This window comes from Melopsittacus undulatus, chromosome 5 (genome assembly GCF_012275295.1).
Source record: "Melopsittacus undulatus isolate bMelUnd1 chromosome 5, bMelUnd1.mat.Z, whole genome shotgun sequence".
NCBI classification, from domain to species: domain Eukaryota; kingdom Metazoa; phylum Chordata; class Aves; order Psittaciformes; family Psittaculidae; genus Melopsittacus; species Melopsittacus undulatus.
In genome coordinates this window covers 48,842,449-48,858,389 of record NC_047531.1, presented here as the reverse complement: position 1 = coordinate 48,858,389, position 15,941 = coordinate 48,842,449, and the positions used below count along the sequence as shown (strand labels likewise).

General features: G+C 43.7%; 1 protein-coding gene across 3 annotated transcripts; it reads left to right on the top strand.

Annotated features, from left to right (window-relative positions):
* The first annotated feature begins 1,196 nt into the window (after positions 1 to 1,196).
* On the top strand, positions 1,197 to 15,589 carry TMEM263 (transmembrane protein 263). 3 transcript variants are annotated; one of them, XM_034063291.1, is made up of 5 exons: positions 1,197 to 1,295; positions 4,717 to 4,778; positions 5,735 to 5,859; positions 8,369 to 8,438; positions 12,925 to 15,589. In XM_034063291.1, exons 4-5 carry the CDS (start codon positions 8,375 to 8,377, stop codon positions 13,209 to 13,211), a joined length of 351 nt encoding a protein of 116 aa, XP_033919182.1. In that variant the 5' UTR covers positions 1,197 to 1,295; positions 4,717 to 4,778; positions 5,735 to 5,859; positions 8,369 to 8,374; the 3' UTR covers positions 13,212 to 15,589. The 3 variants fall into 3 exon arrangements, with proteins under 3 accessions (XP_033919182.1, XP_033919184.1, XP_033919183.1); XM_034063292.1 differs by lacking the exon at positions 1,197 to 1,295 and adding an exon at positions 1,643 to 1,722; XM_034063293.1 differs by lacking the exon at positions 5,735 to 5,859 and having other exon boundaries at positions 1,203 to 1,295.
* The last annotated feature ends 352 nt before the right edge of the window (positions 15,590 to 15,941 follow it).

Sequence of the window (15,941 nt, the reverse complement as noted above, 5' to 3'; positions counted from 1 at the left end):
AACCTGGGGCTGATAAAGAGCCTGGAAAAGGCCTCTTTAGACATGTCTGTGGAACCAGGTGCTAGCTTTGTATTTCCCACATATGAGCCAAGTTCCGACAGGGACTAATGACTTTGAATGAGTCCAGGAAAGATTATCCTCTATACACCCCTCTGTGGACAGGAGGGTAAAGCAGAAGGGTGGCGGTCAAGCACGGAGCTGGGTGGAGGAAGCAGAGGTGACATTTTGCCTGTGCAAGTTTTTTGATCTTGTGAAGCATTTCATGGGGTATTTAATATTTCTGTGCTGCTGAGAGGAGTTCCATTCCTAAACTCCCATTCAAGGGGCCTGGTACTTCCCTCTCTTCCCTGGCCATGCAATAGTTCCTAACGAACTTGAAAGCTTATCACCAAGGATTCTTAGGGATGTGCAAGAAGAGATCCCAAAGAAGGGGTGACTGACAGAAAATGGGGTTTTCCCCAGCTATCCTTGTTGGTGCAGGTACCTAGAAAGCCATACCTGTAAACCACCGTGACTAGAACTTTACTCCCTACAGGTTGCATGTGAGTAGCTCCACTCACCCAGATAATAGCTGGGATAAAGGGTACAATGTAAGAGGTGCTTAAGGTAAACCCAGATCCTTCAGATTAGCGTAGCAGCTTCACACCACACCACTGGCATAGCACAGCGTGGTGCTTCTCACAGCACACAGGAGGGTGTCGTCTTCCCTCTGTGCATGGTCAGGGAACACCAAGGGTACATTTATTCACCCCAACCTCATCTCCAAGGTGCTCCCCAGCCCGCCTGAGTGCCACAGGCCCAACACACCCTGCAGCATCTTGGCCAGCAATGCCATCACTGCCATTCTTTTCCTCCTCTGCCACTACCTGGAACCTTTCCCCGCCTCGGTGTCAAAGCCCCGCTCAGCGCAGGACCCCCATGGGACACTGGGGATACGAGGCCCCTTTTGTCCGGGCCTGCCCCGTTCCCCGGGGGAGGACGGTGCCTGTCGGGGACCACAAGGGTCGGGCTCGGTCCGCGGAAGCCCCCGGGGCAGACCGGCCCCTCCGAAGGAGGCCGGTACGAGCGCGTGGCGCCGGAGGAGCCGGCCGTAAAGGGGTTGAGCGGCCGAGGCCCGCGGGGAGGGGGCGGGAGCGGAGGCGCCTGCGTGCCCCCCGCAGCCGAGGGGGCCGCGCCGGGCGCTGGGGCGGGGTCTGCGGGCGCCGACGGGGCGGGCGCCACGTCGGCAGCGGGGAAAGGCGCAGGAGTGAAGTCTGTGGCGGAGCTGAAGCGAAGCGAACCGAGCTTGCTGCGCGGTGAGTGAGGGCTGAGCCACCGCCGCCCTGGTCACGCCGGTAGCCGGGCAGCCGCCACAGCCCCTTCCTTCCTGCCTCTGCTTTGCTCCTCGGCGCGGAGGAAGGGAAACTTCTGAGGAAGCAGACGGGAGGGGACCCGGCGGAGCCGCCGGAGGGGGAGGCGGGCCTGGTGGAGCGGGGCCGCCGCCGCCTGCCCCCGGCGCGTTCCGAGCCGCGGGCTGCCCGGGGCGATGCAGCCAGCCCGCCTTTGTGCTCCCTGCCGCGGCACCGGCTGGCGGGAGGGACGCGGAGAGGGCCGGGCCGGCTGCAGCGGCTCCGCCGCGGCCTTGGCTGCCACGTCAGTGTCGCCGCCCTGCGCTGAGGTGCCCGGCGGTGCCCGCGGCTGTGGTCCGCTGCCCGCCGCTTCCCGAGCTCTGCCGGGAGGCAGGTAGCTGCTGGGGGGGGACGTGGCGGCTTGGGCCGCGCGGCGAGCGGGTGTGGGGCCTCGACGGGACGGGGCCGGTGTCTCCTCGCTTGTGGGACCGGGACCTGCACCAGCTTCGGGGGCGGCTGCCGCGTCCTGGCCTTGGCGGAGCACCTACCTGGGTGGGCACTGGGGAGCCAGGCTGGCCTTGGCCTCTCCCCTGGCTGGTCCTGTGATCCCCCGTCAGCTTCTCTGTGGCAGGAGAAGCTTTGCTTGGGGTGGTCTTTGTAAACTTCGCTGTATACAGATGTTCCCTGTAGCAATCTGCTGTTCATTCCATCCAGTTCTATCAAGGCCAGTTTGATGGAGTAGGATGTGGAAAAGTTTTTTGGTACGCTGTTTGGGATCAGTTTATCTTTAGTCATTCACATAGCCTAGGTGTTTATGTGGTGTGGCCTGAAAACTAATGCAAGTTACTTTAGCCATACAGCAGGTTCTAGTCATTGTGTGAAGCTCATAGCCAGCCTCTGCGAATGTGATTAAATGCTTCCTTCTCCTCATGTAAGCAGGCTGGAAATGAGAGCTCTGAAGCAGGGTGTCACTCCATGAGAAAGACAAATACCAAGTGCACGTAGCCTGCCTCAGTGTTCAGGCAATATTTATCTGTAACTGGAAGGATATATGTGAGATGGCTTAATTTAGTTTGCAAATACTGATTTGTATGCACATCAGTTATAAGCCTGCTGAGTAAATGCTACCCAGACTTTTCTTCTCTCAAAGCTTTCTGTTAAGCTGTGGTTAAACATTCAGTGAAGTTTGTGTTGCCTCCTCAGTACAAAAGGTGGTCCTTGTCTGGCAACTCAACAGGTCTAAATGTCAAACAGGAGCCAACAATCAGGAGGAGGATGCATGGGAAAGAGTTCATTAGCAAGAGGTGGCAAGGAAGTTCAGCAGCTGCTCTGTCACTCCGGCTCTTAGGTGCTGTCAGGTTTTGTAGGCCTCGTGGAGGAGGAGTGCTGAGGTGAAGTGGACCTCAAGGCATTGGTGAAGCATTAGAAGACATGGAGAAGGCTCTGCCTTAGAAAACCTAGCTAGCAGGAGGCACAGGATGAGAGGACTGGTAAAATGGAGCTTCCATGGCCTTTCTGAAGCTGTGCCCTGTGCCTTCCTGGAATTTACCATCTAATTTCTGGAAACCATGTTTGGAGGATTAGAAAAGGGGTATTAGAGTTTCTGCGTTTTCTTGTGAATCCTTGCTTTGGAGCAAACTTCATTGCAAACATCAGATGTTCCCTGGAGCCTGATCTATATTTTAATTGGAGAAGTGCTGGATTCTCCTGTAGGTAGATGGTATTCTGTCATGTCCCGTGCAAAGTTAAGGGTTGGGTTGAGTTTTTTTGCAGGAGATACACTTCCTTTTTTGCCTTCAACTGTGTGTGTGGGGTGTATTTGTTTTTTAATACCCCACATGCACACAATTAATGTTGCATTACCTTCCCAGCTGTGTGCTGAGCCCTGCATGCTGTGAGCCTGTTGTTTAGATTTTTTGTGGTAGACTTGGCATGTTTTCTGGGGGGCTGTAGCCCATCCTGCTATAGCTTTAAAAGTAATCAGTGCTCACACCTGGAAACTTCTGATCAACTTTTTGCATTCTTTCCTTGAAAACCTTGTCTCTTTTTCCCCCTCTGGAATGGGTATGGTCGCTTCCAAGCCAGTCTAGCTTTGTATATAAATCTGAATTTTGAAACTTGGCTTTTAAACAGAAGGCTTGTTGAAATGTGAGCTATGCTCTTGGTTTTTAGCTGCACGCTTTCTACGTGCCTGGATTTGCTTTTTCACTTTAGTGCTGTTAGCGTTGACTCTTTCTACTTGCAGAAGCTCAGTCAACTGTCTCCTTTGCATTAACTAACGGAAAAGCACGCTTCCATGTCGGCTGTGTTCTGAGGGTTATGTCTGAGAGAATTAATAGCACTGAGCACTCCCACCTGTAAATGTTACAAGCCCTAGTCCAAAGTGTAAAGCAGGGAAGCTAATAGTCAGGGGTCACTTGTGCAGCTTGAAGCGGTACCCTGAAGAGCAGCCATGGGTGGAATTACCTTTTTGGCTCCATGCTTGTTTCTTTGTTTAATTTGGAGAGCAGAGCACTGCTACTCTTTCCAAAAGGAATTCCTTAAAGTATCACCCCTAAAATAATTATTTTAATGTATGTGAAAGACATGAGGTTCATTTTGAAATCTGCAGGTGCTGGAAGAGGGGAATGAGAGTCATGCATGTGGCAAGGATTGTTTTGTCTTCCATCAGCTCTGTAGCCAAGCTTTCTAGCTGCATAGCTGGTGGACAGAAGGAAGATCAGTTTTTTTTTAAGGTGGACTGAGACGAGGGAATCAGTTTGTTTGCAGTTCTGTCAGGTGAATAGTTCCAGCACTGTCTGCTGCTGCAGCAGCCTTCTGGAGCAGTGTTATGCTGCCAGCTGAAGTTGGCCACATCCTTGGGTAGGTTCATTGCTACCCACAAATGTCTGAGTAGTGGCATTGAAATGAGCCAGTTTTTACTGGCTGCTGCTTGGGCCAGGTTTGCTGTGCTGAAACAGTGGGGCTTTTTGTTTGTGAAGTCAGAAAGGCATCAAGAGCATCATCTGAAGCTCGGGAAGTTGCACACACACATCTCTAATGGCTAGAGCTCACTTCTCAATGGAAGGCTAAAAGTTTACACAGATTGCTGTCTAAGAGCTGCAGACTCATTAAGGAGAGGCTGTGTCCTAACATTAATTATGACACTGTAGTAATTGTCATGACAGGATGTAAAGCAAGTAAATTGTTTCCATTGCCCAAGAACACAAAAGGAATCTGTGTTTTGGTCAGTGAGACAAATCTCTTAAAATTCTGGTGTCTTAAGGCCATGCCAAGTGCGCTTCTCCTTAAGTGTGCGGCTCCATGTATGATTCCCACCATACGCCCATGGCAGATACGTGGCAGTAGATGACCATAAGATGTCATTAATCTTCTGCTTTTCTCATAGGCGTTTGCAGGATACCTGTGTGGAAACACCTAACTAAAAGTCTTCACGGAGGAATATATTTGGTGAGAAAACTTAATTTTAATCAGCTTTGATGTGAATGTACATGTGGCTGAAGTGTTACCTCCAGAGCTTTCTTGGGCTTTCATACAGAGCCCAGAAACAACATTCATGTTATAAATAACTCTTAAAAAAATCCTCTTCCAAACCAGTTCTTTCTTTACAATTGTGTAAATGTTGGAAGCTTCCTGTATATTTCATATTCTGACAGTATGAAAGTGTGTTTTCTTCTTTAAAACCAATTGAAAGAGTGACTTCCTTTTTTTTAATTATTATCATTCTTTTAGTGTGACAGTCGATACATATGTTAATGCATTGTTAAAGATGAGAATTTATCCCTTAACTCCTGGAGGACTAGCACCCTCCTGAGTGTGGAGAGGAGGGAAGAAGCAAAAAGTAGTTTACATCTGTCCATGTTTGAAATGTCTTTTAAGATCTGGGCTTGCTTCCAGTTCTTAACATAAGAAAACAACACATCTGCGCAGAAGAAGGAGGGAACTGGAGAGTGCCACTGGTAGGCTAAATGTCTGCTTCATGAATGTCTACATGAGTTCTGCCAGGACTCTTGGAGATCCTACCTCATTCCATGGGATCATTTAATGGAGGTGTTAAATGAACCAGGAGGCTTTACGCAGTGACAGAAGACACTGTGAATTTGGCATCACTGGATGAAAATGTTAAAGTGTATTTTGCATTCAGGGTTCAGGCTTCTGACAAATCTTTGCCTTGTTGCATGTGTTTGCATTGCTGGTAACAATTGTGAGTAGTTCAGTGCCTGGGGAACATAGAATCTGCAGCTTCCCACTTAAGTTTCCAAAGTTTGCTAATCAATACTGTGTCTGAATTACCCCCAGTTCTCTGCACAATTGTCTTTGCACCTCCAGATCACTGCCTTAGATGTCAGCTGAGTTGTAATCTCTATTGAGTCTCATGAATTGTACTTTCTTCTTTGTGGGGACAGGCAGCAGGCAGTGTGAAGAGGAACCTGCTTTAGGATACACTGCAGTCTGGTGACCAGGGCACTCTCTTGCAAAGTGGAACATAGGAGCTTGAATCTTAACAGACAGAGGAGGCATCACATTGTAGGTGAGTGCTTTCACCTTGATGATATTATATGTAGGGAAGGGTTTCTGTTTTTCTAACTCCAGTTTTTGAGGAAAAAAAAAATACGTTCCTGCCCTCTTCATCTGAAGACTGGATTAAGTCATCTGCCACCAAGCAGTTATTCCAGGCCTTTGACCTCCAGTCAGCAAAAATACTCACCTTAAATATCTGGAGGGGAGCCAGGTTTAAAACATGCTCCTGTAGTATTTCCTGTTCACCAGATATGCTACGCCTTGGCTAGCATACGGGATTTTGGATCGCTTTTCAGAGGCTCTTAGGTCTCCTGAGGTGTTAAATTGGATACAGGGATGCATGACGCAGGCTGTAACCTAGATACCTGAAAATTTTCTGATGAAGTGCCTTTTTTTGGAAGCTCAAAGAAGCAATTTCATCTGGGTTTCTTTTGGGAGCTACCTGTTGGCTAGATACAAATGTATTGGTGGAGGTAGTTATTTGTAACAAATACTTTATCTCTGGCTTAACTCATTTGTGTCTCCCATGAGTCTACTTAAGAACCACCTTGGTTGCTTGCTTATTCCTTTGTTTGAAGTAAGACTTCCTAAAAAAGGGATCTTCCCATGTGCAGCGAATAAACTCCTTCCAAATTCCTGATCAAGTAGCTCACATGTTAAGTAGAAGCATAGTTGCTTCATCTGTGTACAGATGTTTTGATCAATAATGTCAGGCCTGTCAGTTTCTTACAGCATCTGCCTTCTCTTTCTTGCAGTGCCTGATATTTTTGTTTCAAGTTGGAAAAAAAGCAACAACCTACATGTACCTTCACACAGTGAGGATGAAATCCTTGTTTTTCTATCAGCTTGCATTATGCAAAGGTGAATGTAAAGAGGTCATGTAGGACCTGAATAGGATCCTTTCCCAGAGCCTGACTGCCCTCCATTGCTCCCTGGGATCAGTTGGGCCTTTTTTCTTTTCTTTTGACTTACTGATTTGTGATGAAGTAAAAGAACAAGGAATTCTATAACTGATACTTTTTCAAATTCCCTCTTAGCTCTCATGCATTTAGTCTTCCATCTTGATGGGTTGCCACTCTGCAGTTCCTTAGCTTCCATATTTGCATCTGTGGCTTTTGAGAGGTGCTTGTTCAGCACTGCCATCAAATCATTCATCCTGCAGTAGGGTGGTTGCTTGCTTTCCTGTTCAGCTTCTTGTGTAAAGGTACCTGCACTTTCGGAGTCGTGAACTGGTACCCTCAGTGCTGATTGTGAGGACTCTTTAATATTCAGTTTAGGCTTGCTACTCATTCAAAGATCTATCATTTAGCATGTGGGTGCTATTTTTTACTGTGATGCTTTGATTTCATAATTGTACTATGAGGGTTTTAGCTGCTGTTTTCCAGGTGAGGCTTCCCACCCTTGTTCTGCTTCTGCCTCCTCATCCCGTCTTCAGATCCCAGCTACTGCTTTCTCATCCAGAGGAAACAGGGAGAGATCTGGGCACAGCAAGAGAGGCTGGAATTACTTTTGAGGTGATCAGTGACTTCTGGAAGAAACTGAATAATTTAAAGGCTTGTTCAGGGATAAGACAACCAAGAGGTCACTGGCAGGAAGATAGAAGGGTGCTGAATGGTATAATGCAACCTGGTTTGTTTTCTTCTTTTCCTAACCTTGGTGTCTGCTGAGGAGGGAAAGCAGGATTTGCAGGAGGGCTTAGGGGAGGAGGCAGGACTTAACACCAAGGCACGCTTTGGCAGGGGAGGAAAGCAGGAGGGAAACCTGGGCTAGATACTGCTTTCTGCCCCTCCACAGTGAAAATGCAGTAAGCAGAGCTGCTGACTTGAGCTTTCTCCTGTGCTCCCCCTCAGTGTCAGGGACTGCTGCTCTAGAACTGCTCTAAGGAAACAGTAGGATTTCTTTTGTGTAAAGAAATATTTTTTCTGAAATGTTTTCATTGAGAAGTTTGTGTAGAGTTAAAATGGTCTAGTTCCGCTGCTGTCACCACACCGTGTATGCAGTACTGCTACAACATAAATGGAGTGGTTTTGTTACAATTCTTACATCTTGTTTTCATGGCACTTACTCAAGTTCAGCTGCAAGGACTTGTTTCTTTAAACTACTGCTTTCCAGGTACTACCAGATCTCACAGTCATGCTGCTGTTTTTCTAGTCCCGTCATCTCTATGATCACTAGGCTTTTCTTTTTTAGTGCTTAATTGTGAGCTGGTTTATAGCAGTGTCTGTTTTGGTTTCATACTGGTTTTCTACCTGCTTTCTAGGTTTGAGATGTACTTACTTGGTGGGGTGGCAGCTCTCGCTAAGCCTGCTGACCTGCTGGAGGGCTCCTTTCTTCAAGTACTGAGTCTGGCTGAAGAATGCAAAAGCACAATCTGATAACAAAGAGCAGCAGTTTGGCAGGAGCTGCTGTAGCTTATCTAGGAGTTCCTTTGCTGTGGAACGATGTGAATTTTGGGTACACAGATTACATTTATGCTTTGCCAGAAAAGATGTATAGCATATGTGAATTTCTTTTTTTAGGCAATAATGAATCAAACGGACAAAAACCAACAGGAAGTCCCATCATACCTTCATGATGAACCACCAGAAGGTATGTATTGGTTTTCATAATTTGATTTCTGTAAATTCACAGGAATTCATCAGTTTTCTCTTTTAAAAACAGATCTGCAAGCTGAACACTTTAACTTTCAGTTAAGTAAAGTAAGCAAGCCAGCCCTGGGATGGGATGGGCCTAGGTTATTGTTCATTTCATGTCTGCATTATCCTGACTGTAGTAAGACCACTGAATCTAACTTGGTAAGCAACTGTACTGATAAATTACAGAGAAGGTGGGCTGATCCTGAAGGACGTAATTTGCAGATTAGTTTCCAGAGATGTAAAATGGACTGCTGTTCATTATGTGAGGTGAAAAGAGCTTGGCTTTACTTTTGGACACCTTGTTGAGTTCATAGTACCTTTTAAACAAGGTGTGCTTAAAAATATATGGAATGTTATTACTACTTTGGAGATGCTTTTCCATCATACAGTTAGCTGTGGTTCTAACTGTTGAAATAATCTCATGGTTTCATAAAAACAAACCCAGTCGCTCTTGACTTCACTGGATGGGTGACATCTTGGTCTCCTGAACAAAATGAATCTCGGATATTAGATCTGCAGAGGAAATGCAGTTGCTAATGAGCAGAATTCCTTTCCAGACTGTGGAGCAGCAGGACTATGAAGAGCCCTGTTTGCATAATGTGTCTGGAAGCATACTAGATCAAAAGCCATTCTTGGCACACAGGTTGTCTCTGTTCTGTTTTCTCTTGCTTTAAGACCAAATGTGTTTTATGTGGAGGTCTATGAATCCCATTTCCTTCTCAGCTCTTCAATATATAATGTCCCTTTAAAGCTCTGTTTGTTGGTTTGGGTTTTTATTTTCCTCAGCTTTTATATGTTGTATAACTGAACAATTTGCTTCAGTTAGTGCATAGTAATTGTTGTTCAAGTGTAGCAGAAGTGGCTGAAGCAAATAGATCGCTCTATTTGTAACTATTAGGCAGGAATCACAAGTACAAGAAGATGACAGGAAAAGTGGCACAGTGGTTCTTAAGCTCTATTATCCTTGAACTTGTTACAGTATCATGGTGTGAGGACAGAGGTCTTTTCTGGGTAAGCTCTTACAGGGTTTGTCAAGATCCCAGAAGCATTTCTGAAAGTAAATGCCATGTTGGAAGACTGTGCCCTAATGTTTGTTACCTTCAAGTCTGGCTTTTAAGGCACCTTTTTCATTTTCTTTTTGCTTTAAAGATTGAATTGTGGTTTATACATGTTATATCTCGTGTATAGAAAGTGAACAGTGGTCTGAATGGTAAACTACAACTGATTCTTGGGGAAGGCAGTGAAATAAGTGGGCATTTTTTATCTTCCTAGAATATTCAGGTGGCTCAGAGCATGAGAGCAGAGTCTGAACATCACTAAATAATGCAAGGTTTTGTTTAAAAATTGTGAGCAATTAAGACTGATTTTTCTTCTGCACAGTATCTTCTTTCAGTATGACAAGAATCAGTTTGAATACGAAGACTAAATAGCTGAAGAAAGTTGGTGTAGTTAAAGGGAGCAGAATGAAACACAACTCATCTTAATAGAAACTCCGTCTTCGAGAAGGCTTTTTCTTTTCGATTCTGTTTCACATGCACTCTTGAAGCTTCATGAGTGTAGTTAAAATGTTGGAATGCCCTTGAAGATCCCTATTTTAAATATACAAGGCCTTCATATGCAATATGCTTACACTATTATGTGAAGATGGTCAAACATGGATGGAAGGCATTCATGTTTGCAAGAAGATGGGCTCTCAGAACAGACTGCCAAAAAATCCTCAGAGGAAAGGCTCAATTTCAAAATCAGTTTGCAATTTTTCATAAAGATATAATAGTTTGTCCAAATCCCACCCGAAGCTTGGTGCCCAGACACTTTAAAACCATACATAAGTAGAAGCAACTTCTGGGCTCATGCTTTCTATGAGTAGTCCTATTCTAATGCTTTATATTTGCAACCTTAATTCATGCAAACTCTTTCACTGTTGGACTCAGGAGGAAACTGGCTGCAAGGTAGCATGATCCAACCCCAGAACAAGCAACAGATGTTATTTCTCCCTAAATTTAGGAGTGATCTGGTTTGCCTTCTTTTTCATACTGGTTAGAAACAAGAAGAGCAGGAATACATGTCCTAGAATAGAAGTCAGCCAGCAGTGAAAACTTTGCAGCTGCAGGGTGTTTATTAGATCTCATGGACAGTGAAAACAGGAATAAAATGGGAGTGTGTCAGCCACAGCCAGGAAGTTATTAATACACTAAGTCACAGTATTGACACTTGTGAAATAGACTAGATGTTCTCCACCTGAAGTAATGTGAGAAGAAGCATTTCACTATTACTTTTGTTTCTTTGTTGTTATTCAGGTTAGCTCTGGTGGGTCCTTTCTTGCTAATACCACCTCTGAGTCACTGAAATCAGCCCTTAAAATTCAGTGTGATAAAGCTTTATTCACTATGATGATAACGATCCAGTTAGGTGGAAGTGAAGCACTTTCTGATTAAGTTTTTTAGAATGTTTGGAAGTCTGGTCACAAGAATCTTCAAATGAATAATACCTGGACAGTGGATTTTATACCAGGCTCTATATACTCCTCTTGAGTGTTATTCCTTAAAAGCTTTCTTTATGTAAATAGAAATTCTGATCTGTTTGAGTTGGCAACATGTTTTTGCTGGAGATGTCCAGGTTGAAAGCTGCTAGCCTAGAGTGAACCAGACAAGGGTATTACTTAGCTTTAGGTAAAAGACTGTCATTTATATTTGTAGTTTCCATGGCCCTTTCTGTTATGCATATCAGTTTGTTTAATAAGAGACACTAATGTAAGCTGGAAGCATTTTTAGTACTTTCTGCTCCCTTCAGCTGCGCTGTTCCTCTGGATACTTTTTTTTGGTCAAGCTTGTAAGAATTTCTCTCACTTTGGCATCTTCTGTTTGAATTATTCAGGGCACTCATACAGGAACCACACTCTTAATGAATTCCAAGTCCTGGATCAGTCCTGGCATCATCAGAAATTCACTGGAGGTGCCTGAAAAGTTGGTCATCTTGTAGTAGATGAGTGCTGGGAGGCGACTCTTGGAAACTGTTTTCCAAATGCGCGTTGTTGGCAGTCAGGGTACTGGAGACTGAGACCTGTTGCACTGGTTTTCTTAAGGCATGTCACAGTGCGGAGTGAATGCGGTGACAGAGGTGGGATAGAGGTCTCTGGTGGATCTATATATTGATATTTTTCCCATGCCCCGTGGACTTATCCTCTTCCAAGCATGTTTTTTCTGCTGCTGACTCCCTCACCTCTCTCTTTCAAGTTTCTTCCCTACCAAACCCAGTGTGATTCTACTTGCTCTTTTCTTGGTTCCCCCTGTTGCTTTTCCATGAGAAAGGGAAATGTGTATGTTAAATCCCATATATTATCTACAGGTAGCTAGAAAATACAAAATACTATGGAACTCTTGGCCTGCATTTCTTAACTGTCTCTTGCCATGGTTCACTCTGAAACTTTTTTAAAGAAGGGTTTGGGGTTTGTAAGGAATTGACAGAAGCTGAAAAATGCTGACCTGTCCAACACTGTTGAGGACACCAGAGATTTCTCAAGGTTCACACTGAAAACACCTTGCAGAGAAATGTGTCAGGGTGACTGGTTTCTAGGTGCAGTAGATGGTATTTTCTTGTGTGCTTAAATACATTAACATACTGTTTCATCTTCCTATTTTGTCTTTGACGAGTAGATGATGCTTATGCAGTAGTGATGTGTGGGGTTGCAGTCTTAATTCCCTTTGCAGGCAAGGTACAAATGTCTCTTAGCATTTTGAAGCCTACATTTAGAAATATGAAGTAATTACCCAACTATTGAAAGGCTAAATGCCTAATTCTGGGAGTCTTTCTTATTACTCTAATACTTTAGATTATTTTGAGGCTTTGTAATTGTACCATAAAATATAGAATAGAAATTTATTTATACTGCAAGAGACTGTGCAAAATTCAGGTTAAACATAGCATTAAAAAGAATGTATTTATGCAGTCAACAGCATGCAGAAATCCCATGGCTTGTGATTTGGTTTTGTGCATCATATTGGGACTTCTCTTGGGAGCCTTTATCTCCTCATAATGATAGTGCCTTTGGGAACTGCTTTTGGTATTTTGTAGAATCACAGAATGGTTTGGGTTAGAAAGGATCTTAAATCTCATTCGGTTCCAACTCCTCTGCCATAGGCAGGCATACCTTCCACTAGACCAGATTGCTCAAAGCTCTGTCCACTCTGGCCTTGAACACTACCAGGGATGGGGCAAACACATTACTATGTATTATTTATTATTACATTATTTTTATCATTATATGTTATGTGTTTATTATTGGGAAATAAACCCTTTCTTTGTTACATTTCCATAATTTCATTTAATGAGCTTATTTGGCCATTGGACTGCTCCAAATTACAGAACAGGCCTTGCTGGAAGAAAATTAAATGTTTTAATCCTAGCTCTGTGATTGATTTCACTGTTGCTTCCTCCCTCAGGTTCGGTAAAAGACCACCCACAGCAGCAGCCTGGCATGCTTTCTCGTGTGACTGGTGGCCTCTTCAGCGTCACAAAGGGAGCTGTTGGTGCCACAATTGGGGGTGTTGCTTGGATTGGAGGGAAGAGCTTGGAAATCACCAAAACAGCAGTTACATCTGTGCCTTCAGTGGGAGTGGGGCTAGTCAAAGGAAGTGTTTCTGCTGTAGCTGGAGGTGTTACAGCTGTAGGATCTGCTGTTGCAAGTAAAGTGCCTTTAACGGGAAAGAAAAAGGATAAGTCTGACTAAATCCAAAACTGAGACATATTTGATCCTCCAGAATATTACAACAGTGGCATTAAAATCTGCTCAGATTTGGACCATGAGAAGCCATGTGTCTTAGACACTTTATCTTCTAAAGAGTTGTGCAAGTAACTATTTCATCTGAAAAGGACGGAAGAAGCTTGGCTAGCACGGCGTATGAAGATTCATTAGAGCCTAGATTGAAGCTTTGTATCTGGTGAAATGTTACACTTGATAACTATAGAAGTAAGTGTATCTGAAGGGGTAATACATATTTGAATATTCATTTACTGTAAGTCTTTTGCGGTTTTGGACTAAAATGTGAACACAAACTTGGTAGTCTCTGCTGTACCATCAATATGGTGAGATACCATTTACTGTTCTCAGTGGTTTCCACATCCTCCTGCTAAGGATTCTTCAGCTTTGTAATGGCACTGTAGGATGTGCCTGAATAGTTTGGGTTATGAAACTGTATATGCAGGCAGCCTGTAAACTCCCAGTGACTGCTCTGCCCTTGCATACTGGAGCAAATAGAACTGGTGTGGTGCAGAAACTGGAAGTCACAGTGGAGATAGAAGAGAGAAGGTTCAACAGCATGGTAGAAGGGATCATGAAGAGTAAACTAACAATGCCTTATTAGAGAAAAAAATATCTTTTTTACTAGGTGAAGCTGTCTGAAGAACTGTCCAGTCATTTCAGTGCAGTTCACAGATAACCTTTAGGCTCTCTTTATGAATCCTGGTAACTGAAACCTTTTCCATTTTTACTGAAACAAGATTGTTCCATCTCAGGTGTATTTCCTGGCAAGTGAAAACTTGCTTCTAATAAACTTCTTCTAAACACTAGAAAAAATTATGGCTTAATGGAAACTGGGCTGATGTTTGTGGTCATCTGGCACAACTGCCTGACTTGAAATGCCTTTGTGTAGTTGGAAACCACTGAAGAACTGGCAAAGCTGTTGTCTCAACTCCATGATGCACTAGGTTTAAGTTTCTTGCTCTGTTAAAGCAAATGTAAGGATTTTTTCACTACATCTTTCTCTCATACTTTGCATTTTGATGTTTGAGTCAAATGCAATACTCTTATTTAAAAGAAACCAAAAAAGTAGATGGGGCCTTAAAAGAAAATAGAACCATCATCCAAGTAACTTGTATACTGACAGATTCCAAATGCTGACACACCTCCAGTGGGAACATCTGTAGATCCTCAGCCGTGTGAGGGGAAAATGCACTTGTAACAACACAGCTTGTGGTTGCCTTAAAACAAGCTGTTAGTGATCTTTTTGTGTACTGACTTTGCAGATGAGTAACCTCTTCAGAAGCCCACAGAAGGTGGCTGTGAATGTTGTGTATGCAGTGTTTTCTACAAACTTGTGTTCCTGCACGGAACTTCTAAGCACATAAGCTTCCTTTTTCAGTGGCTGTGATTGTACAAGAAGGCTATATAGGGAGACTTTTTAGATATTAAAAAACAATCAAAACATATCACTTATCTAAAGATTAGTCCTTTTTTCACGGATGTTGAAAGTGTACTGGGTGTAAGTTATGGTACAGTAGTCACCTAGCCTTTCTGAGCCATTGGTACTTCACTCCAGAGCAGCTTTATCTGGTATCAGTAATTGTATATGTTGGTAGTACAGTATTTGTAAGCATGGGGATTTAGGGTGGTGGGGAAAGCAATAGCCCAATAAATGGCTTTATCTGCTCCTTTTGTTAGATGCACCAGCTGCTCAGCTCCAACCTGCTGCAAGGGTGTGGTAAGTTTATGCAACAAATGGAAGACTTTAACTATTTTTAATAGTCAAAGCTAATTACACAGAATACACTGCAGTTCAAGGATGCCAATTAACTCTAGAAATGAGCTAGCCTGGGTATCAGAGGCATTGTGGCTGCAGCAAATAACATGTGGTCTGCTGCTGTGCAGTTCCCAGTGTAGACGTATCCCCACAGTGCTACGGCTGAACCCTTGGAGTAACCTGTTTGGAGCACAGTTGTATTTGTGACACTCAGCCAAACCCTTCCCAATAGTTTGCTGAAAACAAATGAACTGCTCATACCCCTTTTTTTATGACATTCTCTAATTTTTATACTATGAAACTTGCTGCAGAACAAGTATGGTCTGAGATAAGCAATGTGAGATCTGTAACAAGCTGCCGACACACTTCATGATGTTTTGTTCTTGACGTATCCTGTAGTTATTACCTCTGAATCTTGTAACTGAAACACTTCAACATGGCATATGGTTTTAGTTTTCAAAAACAGCTTTGTCCTGTATCTTGTATATTTTCCATTCACTTCTGAAACTTGTTTTGTCTTAAAAACTTGTTCTGATTCTTTCCTGACACTTGTGAAACATTAAACTGTTGCTGTTTCAGATGCTTAAAAGCTTCCTTAGTTTATGTGTGGAGAAAGGCATACTTAGGTATGAATCTTCCCCCAGTATCATGGCCCAGTCTGTCTTTTAGCCATATCTAAATAGTGCCAACCAGCTATTAACAAAAACTGTAACTTCACTGTGTAGGCTGTGTACTGACACAACACAAAATCTTTTTTTTTTTTTTTTTTCCCCCTGGGAACTGAGGCTTGAGGATACCCATGTTTAAGCCTGTAATGAGTTGAATGGAACATGGAACTGGTATTTTCAGGGGAAGTGAACTGGCTGGGTCTTGGGGTTGTTTTTGTGGTAGTTTTATTTTACCCTCCCTTTCCTAGTCCCCATTTCAAAAGGGGAAATGTT

Coding starts and splice junctions, on each gene's coding strand:
- TMEM263 (XM_034063291.1), top strand. CDS start 8,375: ATGAATCAAACGGACAAAAACCAACAGGAAGTCCCATCATACCTTCAT. Junction 8,439..12,924: donor TCATGATGAACCACCAGAAG/GTATGTATTGGT, acceptor TTCCTCCCTCAG/GTTCGGTAAAAGACCACCCA.